The sequence below is a fragment of the Anomaloglossus baeobatrachus genome, chromosome 8 (genome assembly GCF_048569485.1).
Source record: "Anomaloglossus baeobatrachus isolate aAnoBae1 chromosome 8, aAnoBae1.hap1, whole genome shotgun sequence".
Taxonomy (NCBI): domain Eukaryota; kingdom Metazoa; phylum Chordata; class Amphibia; order Anura; family Aromobatidae; genus Anomaloglossus; species Anomaloglossus baeobatrachus.
Window position 1 is genome coordinate 234,696,147 of NC_134360.1, and position 16,351 is coordinate 234,712,497.

The 16,351-nt window shown below is 39.9% G+C and overlaps 1 protein-coding gene across 1 annotated transcript in view; it reads left to right on the forward strand.

The window, feature by feature from the left end:
- Positions 1-16,351, forward strand: part of KANK4 (KN motif and ankyrin repeat domains 4) — a 202,913-nt gene that overhangs the window by 168,141 nt on the left and 18,421 nt on the right. Inside the window, 2 exon segments of the mRNA XM_075320377.1 lie at positions 14,312-14,369; positions 14,372-14,530. Of these exon segments, the coding sequence (XP_075176492.1) occupies positions 14,312-14,369; positions 14,372-14,530 (217 nt within the window).

Here is a 16,351-nt window from a genome sequence, read left to right on the forward strand (position 1 = left end):
GTACAAGAGTATAACTACTATAATACTGCCCCTATGTACAAGAGCATAACTACTATAATACTGCCCCTATGTACAAGAATATAACTACTATAATACTGCCCCTATATACAAGAATATAACTACTATAATACTGCTCCTATGAACAAGAATATAACTGCTATAATACTGCTCCTATGTACAAGAATATAACTACTATAATACTGCCCATATGTACAAGAATATAACTACAATAATACTGCCCATATGTACAAGAATATAACTGCTATAATACTGCTGCTATGTACAAGAATGCAACTCCTATAATACTGCCCCTATGAACAACTACTATAATACTGCCACTATGTACAATAATATACCTACTATAATACTGCCCCTATGTACAAGAATATAACTACTATAATACTGCCCCTATGAACAAGAATATACCTACTATAATACTGCCCCTATGTACAAGAATATAACTACTATAATACTGCCCCTATGAACAAGAATATAACTACTATAATACTGCTCCTATGTACAAGAGTATAACTACTATAATACTGCCCCTATGTACAAGAGTATAACTACTATAATACTGCCCCTATGTACAAGAATATAACTACTATAATACTGCCCCTATGTACAGGAATATAACTACTATAATACTGCCCCTATATACAAGAATATAACTACTATAATACTGCTCCTATGAACAAGAATATAACTACTATAATACTGCCCATATGTACAAGAATATATCTACTATAATACTGCCCTCTATGTATAAGAATATAACTACTATAATACTGCCCCCTATGTACAAGAATATAACTACAATAATACTGCCCATATGTACAAGAATATATCTACTATAATACTGCCCTCTATGTATAAGAATATAATTACTATAATACTTCCCCTATGTATAAGAATATAACTACTATAATACTGCCCCTATGTACAAGAATATAACTACTATAATACTGCCCCTATGAACAAGAATATAACTACTATAATACTGCCCCTATGTACAAGAATATAACTACTATAATACTGCCCCAATGTACAAGAATATAACTACTATAATACTGCTCTTATGTACAAGAATATAACTACTATAATACTGCCCCTATGTACAAGAGTATAACTACTATAATACTGCCCCTATGTACAAGAGTATAACTACTATAATACTGCCCCTATATACAGGAATATAACTACTATAATACTGCCCCTATGTACAAGAATATAACTACTATAATACTGCCCCTATGTACAGGAATATATCTACTATAATACTGCCCTCTATGTATAAGAATATAACTACTATAATACTGCTCCTATGTACAAGAATATAACTACTATAAAACTGCCCCTATGTACAGGAATATAACTACTATAATACTGCCCCCTATGTACAGGAATATAACTACTATAATACTGCTCCTATGTACAAGAATATAACTACTATAATACTGCCCCTATATACAAGAATATAACTACTATAATACTGCTCCTATGAACAAGAATATAACTACTATAATACTGCCCCTATGTACAAGAATATATCTACTATAATACTGCCCTCTATGTATAAGAATATAACTACTATAATACTGTCCCCTATGTACAAGAATGTAACTACAATAATACTGCCCATATGTACAAGAATATATCTACTATAATACTGCCCTCTATGTATAAGAATATAATTACTATAATACTTCCCCTATGTATAAGAATATAACTACTATAATACTGCCCCCTATGTACAAGAATATAACTACAATAATACTGCCCATATATACAAGAATATATCTACTATAATACTGATCCTATGTACAAGAATATAACTACTATAATACTGCCCATATGTACAAGAATATATCTACTATAATACTGCCACAATGTACAAGAATATAACTACTATAATACTGCCCCCTATGTACAAGAATATAACTACAATAATACTGCCCATATGTACAAGAATATATCTACTATAATACTGCCACAATGTACAAGAATATAACTACTATAATACTGCCCATATGTACAAGAATATATCTACTATAATACTGCCACAATGTACAAGAATATAACTACTATAATACTGCCCCCTATGTACAAGAATATAACTACAATAATACTGCCCATATGTACAAGAATATATCTACTATAATACTTCCCCTATGTATAAGAATATAACTACTATAATACTGCCCCTATGTACAAGAATATAACTACTATAATACTGCTCTTATGTACAAGAATATAACTGCTATAATACTGCCCTTATGTACAAGAGTATAACTACTATAATACTGCCCCTATGTACAAGAATATAACTACTATAATACTGCCCCTATGTACAGGAATATAACTACTATAATACTGCCCCTATGTACAGGAATATAACTACTATAATACTGCTCCTATGAACAAGAATATAACTACTATAATACTGCCCCTATGTACAAGAATATATCTACTATAATACTGCCCTCTATGTACAAGAATATAACTACTATAATACTGCCCCCTATGTACAAGAATATAACTACAATAATACTGCCCCCTATGTACAAGAATATAACTACTATAATACTGCCCCTATGTACAGGAATATAACTACTATAATACTGCCCCTATATACAAGAATATAACTACTATAATACTGCTCCTATGTACAAGAATATAACTACTATAATACTGCCCCTATATACAAGAATATAACTACTATAATACTGCCCCTATATACAAGAATATTACTACTATAATACTGCCCCCTATGTACAAGAATATAACTGTTATAATACTGCTCCTATGTACAAGAATATAACTACTATAATACTGCCCATATGTACAAGAATATAACTACTATAATACTGCCCTCTATGTATAAGAATATAACTACTATAATACTGCCCCTATATACAAGAATATAACTACTATAATACTGCTCCTATATACAAGAATATAACTACTATAATACTGCCCCCTATGTACAAGAATATAACTATAATACTGCCCTCTATGTATAAGAATGTAATTGCTATAATACTTCCCCTATGTATAAGAATATAACTACTATAATACTGCTCCTATGTACAAGAATATAACTACTATAATACTGCCCATATGTACAAGAATATATCTACTATAATACTGCCCTCTATGTATAAGAATATAACTACTATAATACTGCCCCTATGTACAGGAATATAACTACTATAATACTGCCCCTATATACAAGAATATAACTACTATAATACTGCTCCTATGAACAAGAATATAACTGCTATAATACTGCTCCTATGTACAAGAATATAACTACTATAATACTGCCCCTATGTACAGGAATATAACTACTATAATACTGCCCCTATATACAAGAATATAACTACTATAATACTGCCCCCTATGTACAAGAATATAACTACTATAATACTGCCCTCTATGTATAAGAATATAACTTCTATAATACTGCCCTCTATGTACAATAATATAACTACAATAATACTGCCCATATGTACAAGAATATAACTACTATATTACTGCTCCTATGTATAAGAATGTAATTTCTATAATACTTCCCCTATGTACAAGAATATAACTACTATAATACTGCTCCTATGTACAAGAATATAACTACTATAATACTGCCCATATGTACAAGAATATATCTACTATAATACTGCCCCTATTAGTACATAGAAAAACCACTTCCAGATTTTCATTATTTAAAACTTATATTGCAGACTCAAACAATAACATTGAACACAAAGAAAAAAGAGGGAGTCTTGAATGCAACCATATATTTTTTTGCAAATATCAAAAAGTATGTTTTTATTAAGAATCAAAAGAGCAATTTACAACCATCATAAAAAAGCACATGTAAGATCTCAAACAATGAGTCATGGTCCAAGAAAAGACAGGTTCACACATTATGCTGCAGAAAAAATTCCCATTGAATCAAGCAAATCCCATAATTTTTAATTTAATTCTCAACATGTATTGTGAATTTCCAGGCTTCCAGTTATGTTAATTACAATAAAGGCTATTTAAGTCATTAACGTGCAACAAGAATAACTGGTATATTTAATGTTTCACTACTTTTGCACACAAGGGGTTAATCCACCATTTTGTTTTAGACCCATTCACACTAGTTCGTGGATCAGTGAACACCTGTGCTTGCTAACAGCACTTGGTAGTTGAACAGCAGTAGTATTCTATGTAAATTGGTGATTTTAAATCATGATGGTTACTGCGCTTTTATTTAACTGCTGACGCTCAAATACCAGTGCAAAGCAAAGGGTTGCTCCTTCATTACCATAACACTATTTGTGCGTGAATGTGCACCCAAATGTGCTAACAACCCTTAACAGTTTAAACAGTGAAAGTATAATCAGCTAGCAGATTTGCATCTTGATAGTCACTGCGGTTTTATTTATCTACTGTCGTTCAGGCACCTGAGCGAAGCAAACAGCTAACTTCATACATTAAACTCAAGTGACAGTCCTGCTAACAAGCAAACAGGTGCTCCATTAAATCAATCCAAATACACTGTGGATGGAATTCTAACACCTCACATAAGGACTTGTGGATCACCGATCCATATCTAGCCAAATCTCATAGCCTGCAAATTTCTATGACTTGATTCTTATTTACCCATGTCATGTATGCAGCAATTCAGTGCGACCTCATATGCCTCCAATGCGCATTTCGCATTCACAGCTTCATCAGGGAATGGCACAGAAGCTGATTCCACTGCCGTCATTCATATAGCCCGCCTCAGGTGTTATAACCAATGGTGGTGTGTTGTTAGACGCATGCGTGGTGATGTCCCATTATCCCCGCGGACTGCAGCCCCCCCTCCTGACGCCGCACAGGCGCTGTGACATCTGATGTGTCCAGCACGCATGCGACGCCGCCAGACAGTAGCAGCATCCACAGGGGGCAGGGGAGAGCACCAGGCACTCGTCCACCGCCACCAGGGTTTGCGGTAATTAACCCTTCATTGCAGAATTTAAATAAGTTACCAGTACATAAGTCATCTGAAGCCTATATGGAGTATGCGTTCTTTGCTATCATGCACTTATCTTCACTTATTCATTAGAAACATTATGCATTAAAGTACATATATACATATATACACACTCATACACGTACATACATGCATACACACACACACACACACATATATATATATATATATATATAAATACACATGCACACATACACACCTATATATACCTGCTCCCCTATGCCAATGTGTGCCCATGGATGCACTGTATATAAATAATCATGTATCACCATCAATGCATTAGGAGCATATATAAAAAATTTTTTACAAACATGCAAACACAAATACATATGAATAAATATATGGCCCTATATTACCATTTAGCATGATGTTCAATATATTCATGTTGTTTGCTGCTTGTGGTTTCAAATGCTACAAACAAATCTAATTTTGTCCATAGGTATGAGGAGAAAGGGTTTGTATTTTTCAGTGATGTTGCGTCATATATGATGCGGCAGATGATGGAAAATTATTTTCATTAGATCATATATTGCTGTAAGAAAAAATATGTTAAAAAATATGATTAAAATCAAAAAAGAAATAAATAACACCAGACACTGTCAAATAATTTTGGCTGAGAGCAGTGGGGGCAAGAAAAGCCTCCCCAGAGATAATACATCATCCAATAACAGAAGCATAACTTTGCTCAAATCCGTCACACAGAGGGATCCCACCATGAATCAATGCCATATTAATTTATCACAGAAAAGAGGAGAAGCTGTTAGACTCATTGAGTCCCCTCGGTGCGAGGGTGCCCAGCATAGTGATCCACTTACATTCTTTTTGCGCTAGTATGCGCTTGACATCCCCTCCTCTAATACCAACCTGGACGTGCTCAATCCCCCTCACTTGGAAACTTTTTGGGTTACTTGCGTGTTCTAATTTAAAGTGACGGGGTATCGTCTTTAGCTCCTCCAGGTTGGTAATTGTTTGAGAAGCCAGGATGTCCCGGACATGCTCCCGTGTTCTCACCTTAAGCTGCCTGGACGTAAGTCCAACATATACCTTATTGCATCCGCACGTCGCATAGTATATCACCTGCGTTGTGTTGCAAGTGATATATTGGCGAATTTCAAACATGCGGGTGCCATCCGTTGAGCTGAAATTCTTTGCTCTGCATATGTTGGGGCACGCCACACATTCTCCACACGGATAGCATCCCCAGATTGGTGATCTCAATCCAAAATATATCTTTTTCTCCGGGACATAGTGGCTTCTGACCAATAGTCAGGAGAAGAAAGTAGAAGAGACGGTAAGGTTTATATCGACCTTCAATGCTCAGTGGGGAGAATTAAGGGAAATTCTGCAGAAGCACTGGTCGATATTGAAAACCGAACCAGCCCTGGCAAAACATCTTGCAGAATATCCACAAATGACATCGCGAAGAAGCAAAAACCTCAAGGATCTATTGGTCAGAAGCCACTATGTCCCGGAGAAAAAGATATATTTTGGATTGAGATCACCAATCTGGGGATGCTATCCGTGTGGAGAATGTGTGGCGTGCCCCAACATATGCAGAGCAAAGAATTTCAGCTCAACGGATGGCACCCGCATGTTTGAAATTCGCCAATATATCACTTGCAACACAACGCAGGTGATATACTATGCGACGTGCGGATGCAATAAGGTATATGTTGGACTTACGTCCAGGCAGCTTAAGGTGAGAACACGGGAGCATGTCCGGGACATCCTGGCTTCTCAAACAATTACCAACCTGGAGGAGCTAAAGACGATACCCCGTCACTTTAAATTAGAACACGCAAGTAACCCAAAAAGTTTCCAAGTGAGGGGGATTGAGCACGTCCAGGTTGGTATTAGAGGAGGGGATGTCAAGCGCATACTAGCGCAAAAAGAATGTAAGTGGATCACTATGCTGGGCACCCTCGCACCGAGGGGACTCAATGAGTCTAACAGCTTCTCCTCTTTTCTGTGATAAATTAATATGGCATTGATTCATGGTGGGATCCCTCTGTGTGACGGATTTGAGCAAAGTTATGCTTCTGTTATTGGATGATGTATTATCTCTGGGGAGGCTTTTCTTGCCCCCACTGCTCTCAGCCAAAATTATTTGACAGTGTCTGGTGTTATTTATTTCTTTTTTGATTTTAATCATATTTTTTAACATATTTTTTCTTACAGCAATATATGATCTAATGAAAATAATTTTCCATCATCTGCCGCATCATATATGACGCAACATCACTGAAAAATACAAACCCTTTCTCCTCATACCTATGGACAAAATTAGATTTGTTTGTAGCATTTGAAACCACAAGCAGCAAACAACATGAATATATTGAACATCATGCTAAATGGTAATATAGGGCCATATATTTATTCATATGTATTTGTGTTTGCATGTTTGTAAAAAATTTTTTATATATGCTCCTAATGCATTGATGGTGATACATGATTATTTATATACAGTGCATCCATGGGCACACATTGGCATAGGGGAGCAGGTATATATAGGTGTGTATGTGTGCATGTGTATTTATATATATATATATATATATGTGTGTGTGTGTGTGTGTATGCATGTATGTACGTGTATGAGTGTGTATATATGTATATATGTACTTTAATGCATAATGTTTCTAATGAATAAGTGAAGATAAGTGCATGATAGCAAAGAACGCATACTCCATATAGGCTTCAGATGACTTATGTACTGGTAACTTATTTAAATTCTGCAATGAAGGGTTAATTACCGCAAACCCTGGTGGCGGTGGACGAGTGCCTGGTGCTCTCCCCTGCCCCCTGTGGATGCTGCTACTGTCTGGCGGCGTCGCATGCGTGCTGGACACATCAGATGTCACAGCGCCTGTGCGGCGTCAGGAGGGGGGGCTGCAGTCCGCGGGGATAATGGGACATCACCACGCATGCGTCTAACAACACACCACCATTGGTTATAACACCTGAGGCGGGCTATATGAATGACGGCAGTGGAATCAGCTTCTGTGCCATTCCCTGATGAAGCTGTGAATGCGAAATGCGCATTGGAGGCATATGAGGTCGCACTGAATTGCTGCATACATGACATGGGTAAATAAGAATCAAGTCATAGAAATTTGCAGGCTATGAGATTTGGCTAGATATGGATCGGTGATCCACAAGTCCTTATGTGAGGTGTTAGAATTCCATCCACAGTGTATTTGGATTGATTTAATGGAGCACCTGTTTGCTTGTTAGCAGGACTGTCACTTGAGTTTAATGTATGAAGTTAGCTGTTTGCTTCGCTCAGGTGCCTGAACGACAGTAGATAAATAAAACCGCAGTGACTATCAAGATGCAAATCTGCTAGCTGATTATACTTTCACTGTTTAAACTGTTAAGGGTTGTTAGCACATTTGGGTGCACATTCACGCACAAATAGTGTTATGGTAATGAAGGAGCAACCCTTTGCTTTGCACTGGTATTTGAGCGTCAGCAGTTAAATAAAAGCGCAGTAACCATCATGATTTAAAATCACCAATTTACATAGAATACTACTGCTGTTCAACTACCAAGTGCTGTTAGCAAGCACAGGTGTTCACTGATCCACGAACTAGTGTGAATGGGTCTAAAACAAAATGGTGGATTAACCCCTTGTGTGCAAAAGTAGTGAAACATTAAATATACCAGTTATTCTTGTTGCACGTTAATGACTTAAATAGCCTTTATTGTAATTAACATAACTGGAAGCCTGGAAATTCACAATACATGTTGAGAATTAAATTAAAATTATGGGATTTGCTTGATTCAATGGGAATTTTTTCTGCAGCATAATGTGTGAACCTGTCTTTTCTTGGACCATGACTCATTGTTTGAGATCTTACATGTGCTTTTTTATGATGGTTGTAAATTGCTCTTTTGATTCTTAATAAAAACATACTTTTTGATATTTGCAAAAAAATATATGGTTGCATTCAAGACTCCCTCTTTTTTCTTTGTGTTCAATATAATACTGCCCCTATGTACAGGAATATAACTACTATAATACTGCCCTCTATGTATAAGAATATAACTACTATAATACTGCCCCTATATACAAGAATATAACTACTATAATACTGCCCCTATATACAAGAATATAACTACTATAATACTGCCCCTATGTACAAGAATATAACTACTATAATACTGCCCCTATATACAAGAATATAACTACTATAATACTGCCCCTATGTATAAGAATATAACTACTATAATACTGCCCCTATATACAAGAATATAACTACTATAATACTGCCCCTATATACAAGAATATAACTACTATAATACTGCCCCTATATACAAGAATATAACTACTATAATACTGCCCCTATATACAAGAATATAACTACTATAATACTGCCCCTATGTACAAGAATATAACTACTATAATACTGCCCCTATATACAAGAATATAACTACTATAATACTGCTCCTATGTATAAGAATATAACTACTATAATACTGCCCCTATATACAAGAATATAACTACTATAATACTGCTCCTATGTATAAGAATATAACTACTATAATACTGCCCCTATGTATAAGAATATAACTACTATAATACTGCCCCCTATGTACAAGAATATAACTACTATAATACTGCCCCTATATACAAGAATATAACTACTATAATACTGCTCCTATGGATAAGAATATAACTACTATAATACTGCTCCTATGTATAAGAATATAACTACTATAATACTGCTCCTATGTATAAGAATATAACTACTATAATACTGCTCCTATATACAAGAATATAACTACTATAATACTGCCCCCATGGATGAGAGTATATAATCTTTCTCCATATGGACAAAAATATGCAATTGGTAGAATTTTGTATTAGGACGGAGCTAATTATTTTGCACTTCTGTAAGTTCTTATTACCAGAGACAGTTTCTATAAATACCATTTCGTGGTGAGGTCCTCATTACACTTATAACGAGACAGAAGTGCAATCATCTCCTGAGAGACTTGTTAATTAGCACAGGGGTGTCTGGGGGGATGTGTAGGGGTGCGGATGGGGGTGTAGGGGGGGTGTTGTGTATTTCCGCTTTCTGTACGGCACATAGAAGATACAGAGTGTGCGTTAGTTATATTTTTATTTATCGAGGACTTGTTTTAGCGGTTTGTTAATTCTCACTTGCTCCGGTGTGATCACAGCACAATATAACAATCTGTCTTCATTAAACCAGTCAACACCAACATTACGAGCCGAGAGATTCGCAATTCAGGATGTTTAGGCTTTGTCTAGTCTTTACTTGTTTGTGTGATTTTTTTTATTTTTTTTTTGCATCGTTGCCTATCACAATACAACCCCATTGCTCAGAATAGATGGGGTTTTTCTAACATGTTGCGGTGATATGGCTACAAATCAGTTATGGATACATTTATCATCAGGACAACAGCCACATATTCCTGCAGAGAACACTCGCAACCAGGACACAACGTGTGCGGATCATGGGCACAAGCCATAAAAAAATATCTGAGATGTGTATTAGGAAATCAGATCAATGAAATCTAAAAGCTTCAATCCCCCTCCAGTTTGCAAAAGGAAATGTTTTGTAGTCATTCATAAAGGCAGGTTCCCCCATGTCTATGGATGTGAGTGTAGACAGAAAGGAGTTTGCAGGGGACGGGATGTTTACATTTTCATTCAGACAATTGGGTCCTTTTAAAGAACTGTCCGCAGGATTTCACCCCCCAAAACTATTTTGTACACATTGAGTTTTTATTGCAATTTTTTTATGCATTTTTTTAAGGCTAAGTTCACACTTCCGTTGTTTTGCATCAGTCACAATCCGTCGCCTTGGGGAATTACGGTATCCTGCAAAATATTTTGCAGGAATCCTGTTTTTCCCCATAGACTTCTATTAGTGACGGATTGTGACTGATGATGCTGCGTTGTATCCGCTGCGTCGCGGTCAGTCGTTTTTTAACTGACCGCCGGGCGGGAGCAACGCAGCATGTAACGTTTTTTGAGCAGCGCGATCCGTAGGATATTGCTGCGCATGCGCTCTCTGGCTCCCTGCCCCCGTAACCAGGATAAACATCGGGTAACCAAGCAATGCGCTTTGGTTAGTTACCCGATATTTACAGTGGTTACGGGTGCAGGGAGCCCGCGCTAAGCTGGTATCCAAGATAAATATCGGGTAACCAAGCAAAAAGTGCTTTGCTTATACCCGATATTTATCCTGAACACAGTGTGCAAGGAGGCCAACACTTCCCCACTCGGCTCCGCCCCCTCCTGCACTCCGCATGTGTACACACACACACACACTCACACTCACTTGTCCCCAGCCCTGCAGTCTCCACAGCACTGACGTCCTCAGCTCCATGGCCCCGCTCGGCTCCGCCCCCTCGTGCTCCACCCCCTCGCGCTCCGCCCCCTCGCGCTCCGCCCCATTTCCCGCACTCCGCATGTACACATGCATGTAGACACACACACGTACGTGTCCCCAGCCATGCAGACCGCGGGCACTGACGTCCTCAGCTCCGCCCTCCGAACTCCGCCCCCCCCGAACTCCGTCCCCAGCACACAACGGAGTCCGACAATGAAATTCTTTCTTTGTCATCCGTTGTCATCCGTTGTACAACGCATCAGTCACATGCGTCAAGCAACGCATGTGACTGATGCAAAAACAACGGAAGTGTGAACTTAGCCTAATGCGTCACAAAGCTGCATGTAAATCCTTATGGCAGCAAAGTTAATGAGAATCCTGAAGTTTTATGCAAGTTGCTTTTTTTTTCCCCTGGCAAATTTGGTGCAGAAATAAATCCACAGCATGTCAATTCCTTTTAGCATTTTTTCAGCGTTTTTCCCATTCCAGAATGCATGCAAAAAGTGCATTTTTTTCTGCCAAGAGATTCAGATTTGGTGCAGAAATTTCTGCAACCAAATATTCAGTGTGCGCACATAGCCTTACATGTGCATATAGCTCTTTCAAGGACGAGTCCAGCAATGCCTGTACATGGTCAGTTTGTTCCTCCATTACTGAGAAATTAGCATTTGAATTGATATAGAAATGACTATGGTAGATCTGGAGCCTCCGTCACTCCAGCTGTATTCTCCGCCCAGCTCCGCCGCCCCATGCTTGATTGATGGCTCCTTTGCCTAAAGTTACACAGCATAGAGGCTGTCAGTCAAACTGGAGGATAGATTCAAAAAAATTGGTCTGCACCCAGACAAGTGGGTGGTGGTGCAAGTGAAAAATGTGTCCAATCCAAGATAATAAATAAATTCTCTGCACTCATAGATTGTGATGCAAAAAGTTTTCCTGGGTCTTAGTCAAGAGTCGCTTCAAGATGGGTGCCTGGGGTGCCTCAAATTTCCATATCCCAGGAACCCATCTTGAAGCGACTCTTGACTAAGACCCAGGCGGGTTGAAACGTCGGAATGACTTCACAGTCGCCTCAATAAATTTGGAAAACTGTTTGCATCACAATCTATGAGTGCATTGAATTTATTTTTTATCTTAGTCAAACAGGAGACGGCGGCGAGTAGAGCTGGAGTGACAGAGGCTTCAGAGCTACAAAACGTTTTTCACTCCATATGCATATTATTTCAAAAGCTGATTTCCAGGTATTGCTGGAATTGTCTTTGAAAGAGCCGCACACGCATATAAATAGTTTGCTGACAAATTCCCTTTGAGGCTATGTGCTCATGTAGATTTTCTGCACACAAAACTGCATGTTTTGGCACGAAATAATTAACAGAAAAAACAATATTTTTTTTATTGCATTTTCGCATATTTTTTTTCTCATTTGTTTTTTTTTTAAGCATTTTTCAACATCCTGGCGATCGCCGGAGACGGAGTTCCTACTTTGTACCCCTGCGATCGACGCCGGGTCTCCAGCTGATGTTACTCACTGCCCCGGAGTGGTGCCTGTGCCGATCCCGACAATTTAACCCTCTAAATGCTGCGCTCAATCATGAACACAGCATTCAGGAGGATTCAGGAGGCAGGGGGAGGAATCGCTCACCTCACCCCTGGTGATTGGCTCCCTGTTATGCGATCACAGGGACCCGATCACTGCCATGGCAACCCTGGGTTGTCACTATGACGACTCTGGGTTAACAAGCTATGGATCACCTCACAGACCATGTTAGATGCATGGTGTGTGAGGTGAAGCGAATTGCTGCAAGTGTAGCACTGACAGATATAATCCTCTGCAGTGATCAAGCGCGAGCTCTGCAGTGGATTATATCAGACGTAGGAAAAAACGCAAAAAGAATTGACGTGCTGCAGATTTTTTTCTGCACCAAAATCTGCAATGAAAAACTCTGCAACTTGTGTACAACAAGTCAAGATTCTCAGTCTTTGCTGGGATGTGTTTTTCCTTGCAGCATTGATTAAAGTCTGCAAGCAAAGGGGGCTTTACACGCTACGTCATCGCTAATGCGGAGTCGTTGGAGTCACGGAATTTGTGACGCACATCCGGCCGCATTAGTGATGTTGCTGCGTGTGACACCGATGAGCGATTTTGCATCGTCGCAAAAACGTGCAAAATCGCTCATCGGTGACATGGGGGTCCATTCTCAAAAATCGTTACTGCAGCAGTAATGAAGTTGTTTCCTGGTCTGGGCGTGTTGTGCAGCACGGGCAGCGATTTGCCCGTGTCGTACAACAGATGGGGCGGGTACCCACACTAGCGATATCGGGACTGATATCGCAGCGTGTAAAGCGCCTTAAAAAATGCATGAAAAAAACGCAGCCTCAGAGATAAGTTTCCGGTGAGCATCTGATGGTTTGATAAATATCAGATGGAATGAGGGAGAGCATTCCAAAAAAAAGGGGAACCACGAGAGAAGTCTGAAACATCAATGCAAGTAGTCCTTTCATTTACAAGGAAAGGGGCTTGGATTTCACTTATGCGATTTGTCATTTTCAAGATGCACAGATCAGATCTAATCCGTCATCGGACGAGTGTACACTAATGTGTAGATTGCTGATTAGTAAGTACAACGGTCCAGAAATGATTCACTGATGTTTCCTCTGAGTCTCTCTCGGAGGTCCAGCCATTCATCCGCTCCAAGTTTCTATTGTCTATTGTGACTCCATCAAACGTCTCTCACATCTGATCCTCGCAGGGATTTGTTACAGTGTAAACAAGTGAATTAACTGCAGAGAGGGATGTTCCTCGTTCCCAATAAAAGTTTGATTTATGTGGAATCTCTCAGAACACGGGGCTGCGGTCGCTTCTCGTGTGGAGACAGACATCATGTGTCGGCCAGAGCTAATCACACGTTTTCTGCTGTTGTAGAGACAATCGTTATACACCGTCTGCCAAGAGTGGTTCCGAGTCTCCAGCCAGAAGACGTCCTCCCGGATCTGGTTACAGTCTATCTGGAGGAATTCACATCCATCAGCCCTCAGCTATTGCAGATGGTCGTCAACATCGCAGACGAGAATGGGAATACCGCCCTTCATTACAGCGTCTCCCACTCCAACTTTACCATCGTGAAGCTCCTTCTGAACACAGGTGAGGAGCGTTTCATCCCGTCACGTTGTATCATTGTCTTAAGGCGGCGTTACACGGTACGATATATCGTGCGATCGCACCCGCCCCCGTCATTTGTGCGTCACGGGCAATTCGTTGCCCGTGGCGCTCAAAGTTGTTAACCCCGTCACACGCACCTACCTCCCTAACGACCTCGCTGTGGGCGGCGAACATCCTCTTCCTGAAGGGGGAGGGACGTTCAGCGTCACAGCGATATCACACAGCGGCCGGCCAATAGAAGCAGAGGGGCGGAGATGAGCGGGACGTAACATCCCGCCCACCTCCTTCCTTCCGCATTGCCGGCGGGACGCAGGTAAGGTGAGGTTCCTCATTCCCGGGGTGTCACACGGAGCGACGTGTGCTGCCTCAGGAACAATGAACAACCGGTGCACAGAGGGAGGAACGACATTATGAAAATGAACGCCGTGTCTCCGAGCAACGATAAGGTGAGTATTTTTGCTCGTTAACAGTCGTATCGGACGTGTCACACGCTACGATATCTCTTACGATGCCGGATGTGCGTCACCAACTCCGTGACCCCGACGACATATCGTTAGATATATCGTAGCGTGTGACGCCAGCTTTATTTTCCCGGATGACAACCAGCGACTTCAAAGATGTTGTTTGACACAGTCCCCCCACCATGTGCCACATATAGCACCGTCACAGGTCTGACACGTGAGGAGGAGGAGGGGTGCTGTACTTCTTATGGGAATATAGGTGTGTGATAAAAAATAAGATTAACAAAACTACTATAAAACCCATCTGTGCTGCGGCTGACATGTTTCAGGCACGCTTGTTAAATGCCCACATAATAAAAACATCCCAGCGTTACAGGACTGGCATCAGTATAGCACTATTGTTTCTTGCTTATACAACATGCAAATTATGAAACACACTTACAAAAAATAGAATTGTAAATTGTTATTCGAATGTTTGTATGACATTGTTAATTTTTGTTATATGCTGAAAACTTAATAAAACCGTTTTGATTAAAAAAAAAATAGAATTGTGCATCTGCCCAAAAATAGTATAAAAGTTTTAAAAGAGGTGATAACTATAGGTTGTGTTCACAATTATCAAAATGTCATTAAGAAAGGCGGGCACTACAATGACTACTGTGGAGAAGAGGGACGCACGGCTGGCACAGACGGATGGCATTGCTGCCACCATTGGGGAGAAGAAGTGCTTTGACTACTGGAGAAGTGGATAGAAAAGCAGTGCGGTAACCGCTGGGTGTTAAAGGGCACTGCTGTAACTGCTGAGGGCTGTGCAAACTAGTGTGATTCCAGGGAGACACTGCTGTGGCCATGGGAAAGAGGGTACAGTTGGAAAGGGGGTGGCATTATGACAGCTGGATAAATGGAGGAGGAAATGGCAGTGTTGTGGCTGCTTGTGGGGCACTGCTGTGACTACTGGAGAGGTGGAGAGAAAGGCACTACTGAGGAATGGGAGGCACTGCTGTGACTGCTGAAGAATGGGAGGAACTGCTGTGACTGCTGAGGAATGGGAAGAACTGCTGTGACTGCTGAGGAATGGGAAGAACTGCTGTGACTGCTGAAGAATGGGAGGAACTGCTGTGACTGCTGAGGAATGGAGGAACTGCTGTGACTGCTGAGGAATGGGAGGAACTGCTGTGACTGCTGAGGAATGGGAGGAACTGCTGTGACTGCTGAGGAATGGGAGGAACTGCTGTGACTACTGAGGAATGGCAGGAACTGCTGTGACTGCTGGAGAATGGGAGGTACTGCTGTGACTGCTGAGGAATGGGAGGAACTGCTGTGACTGCTGAGGAATGGGAGG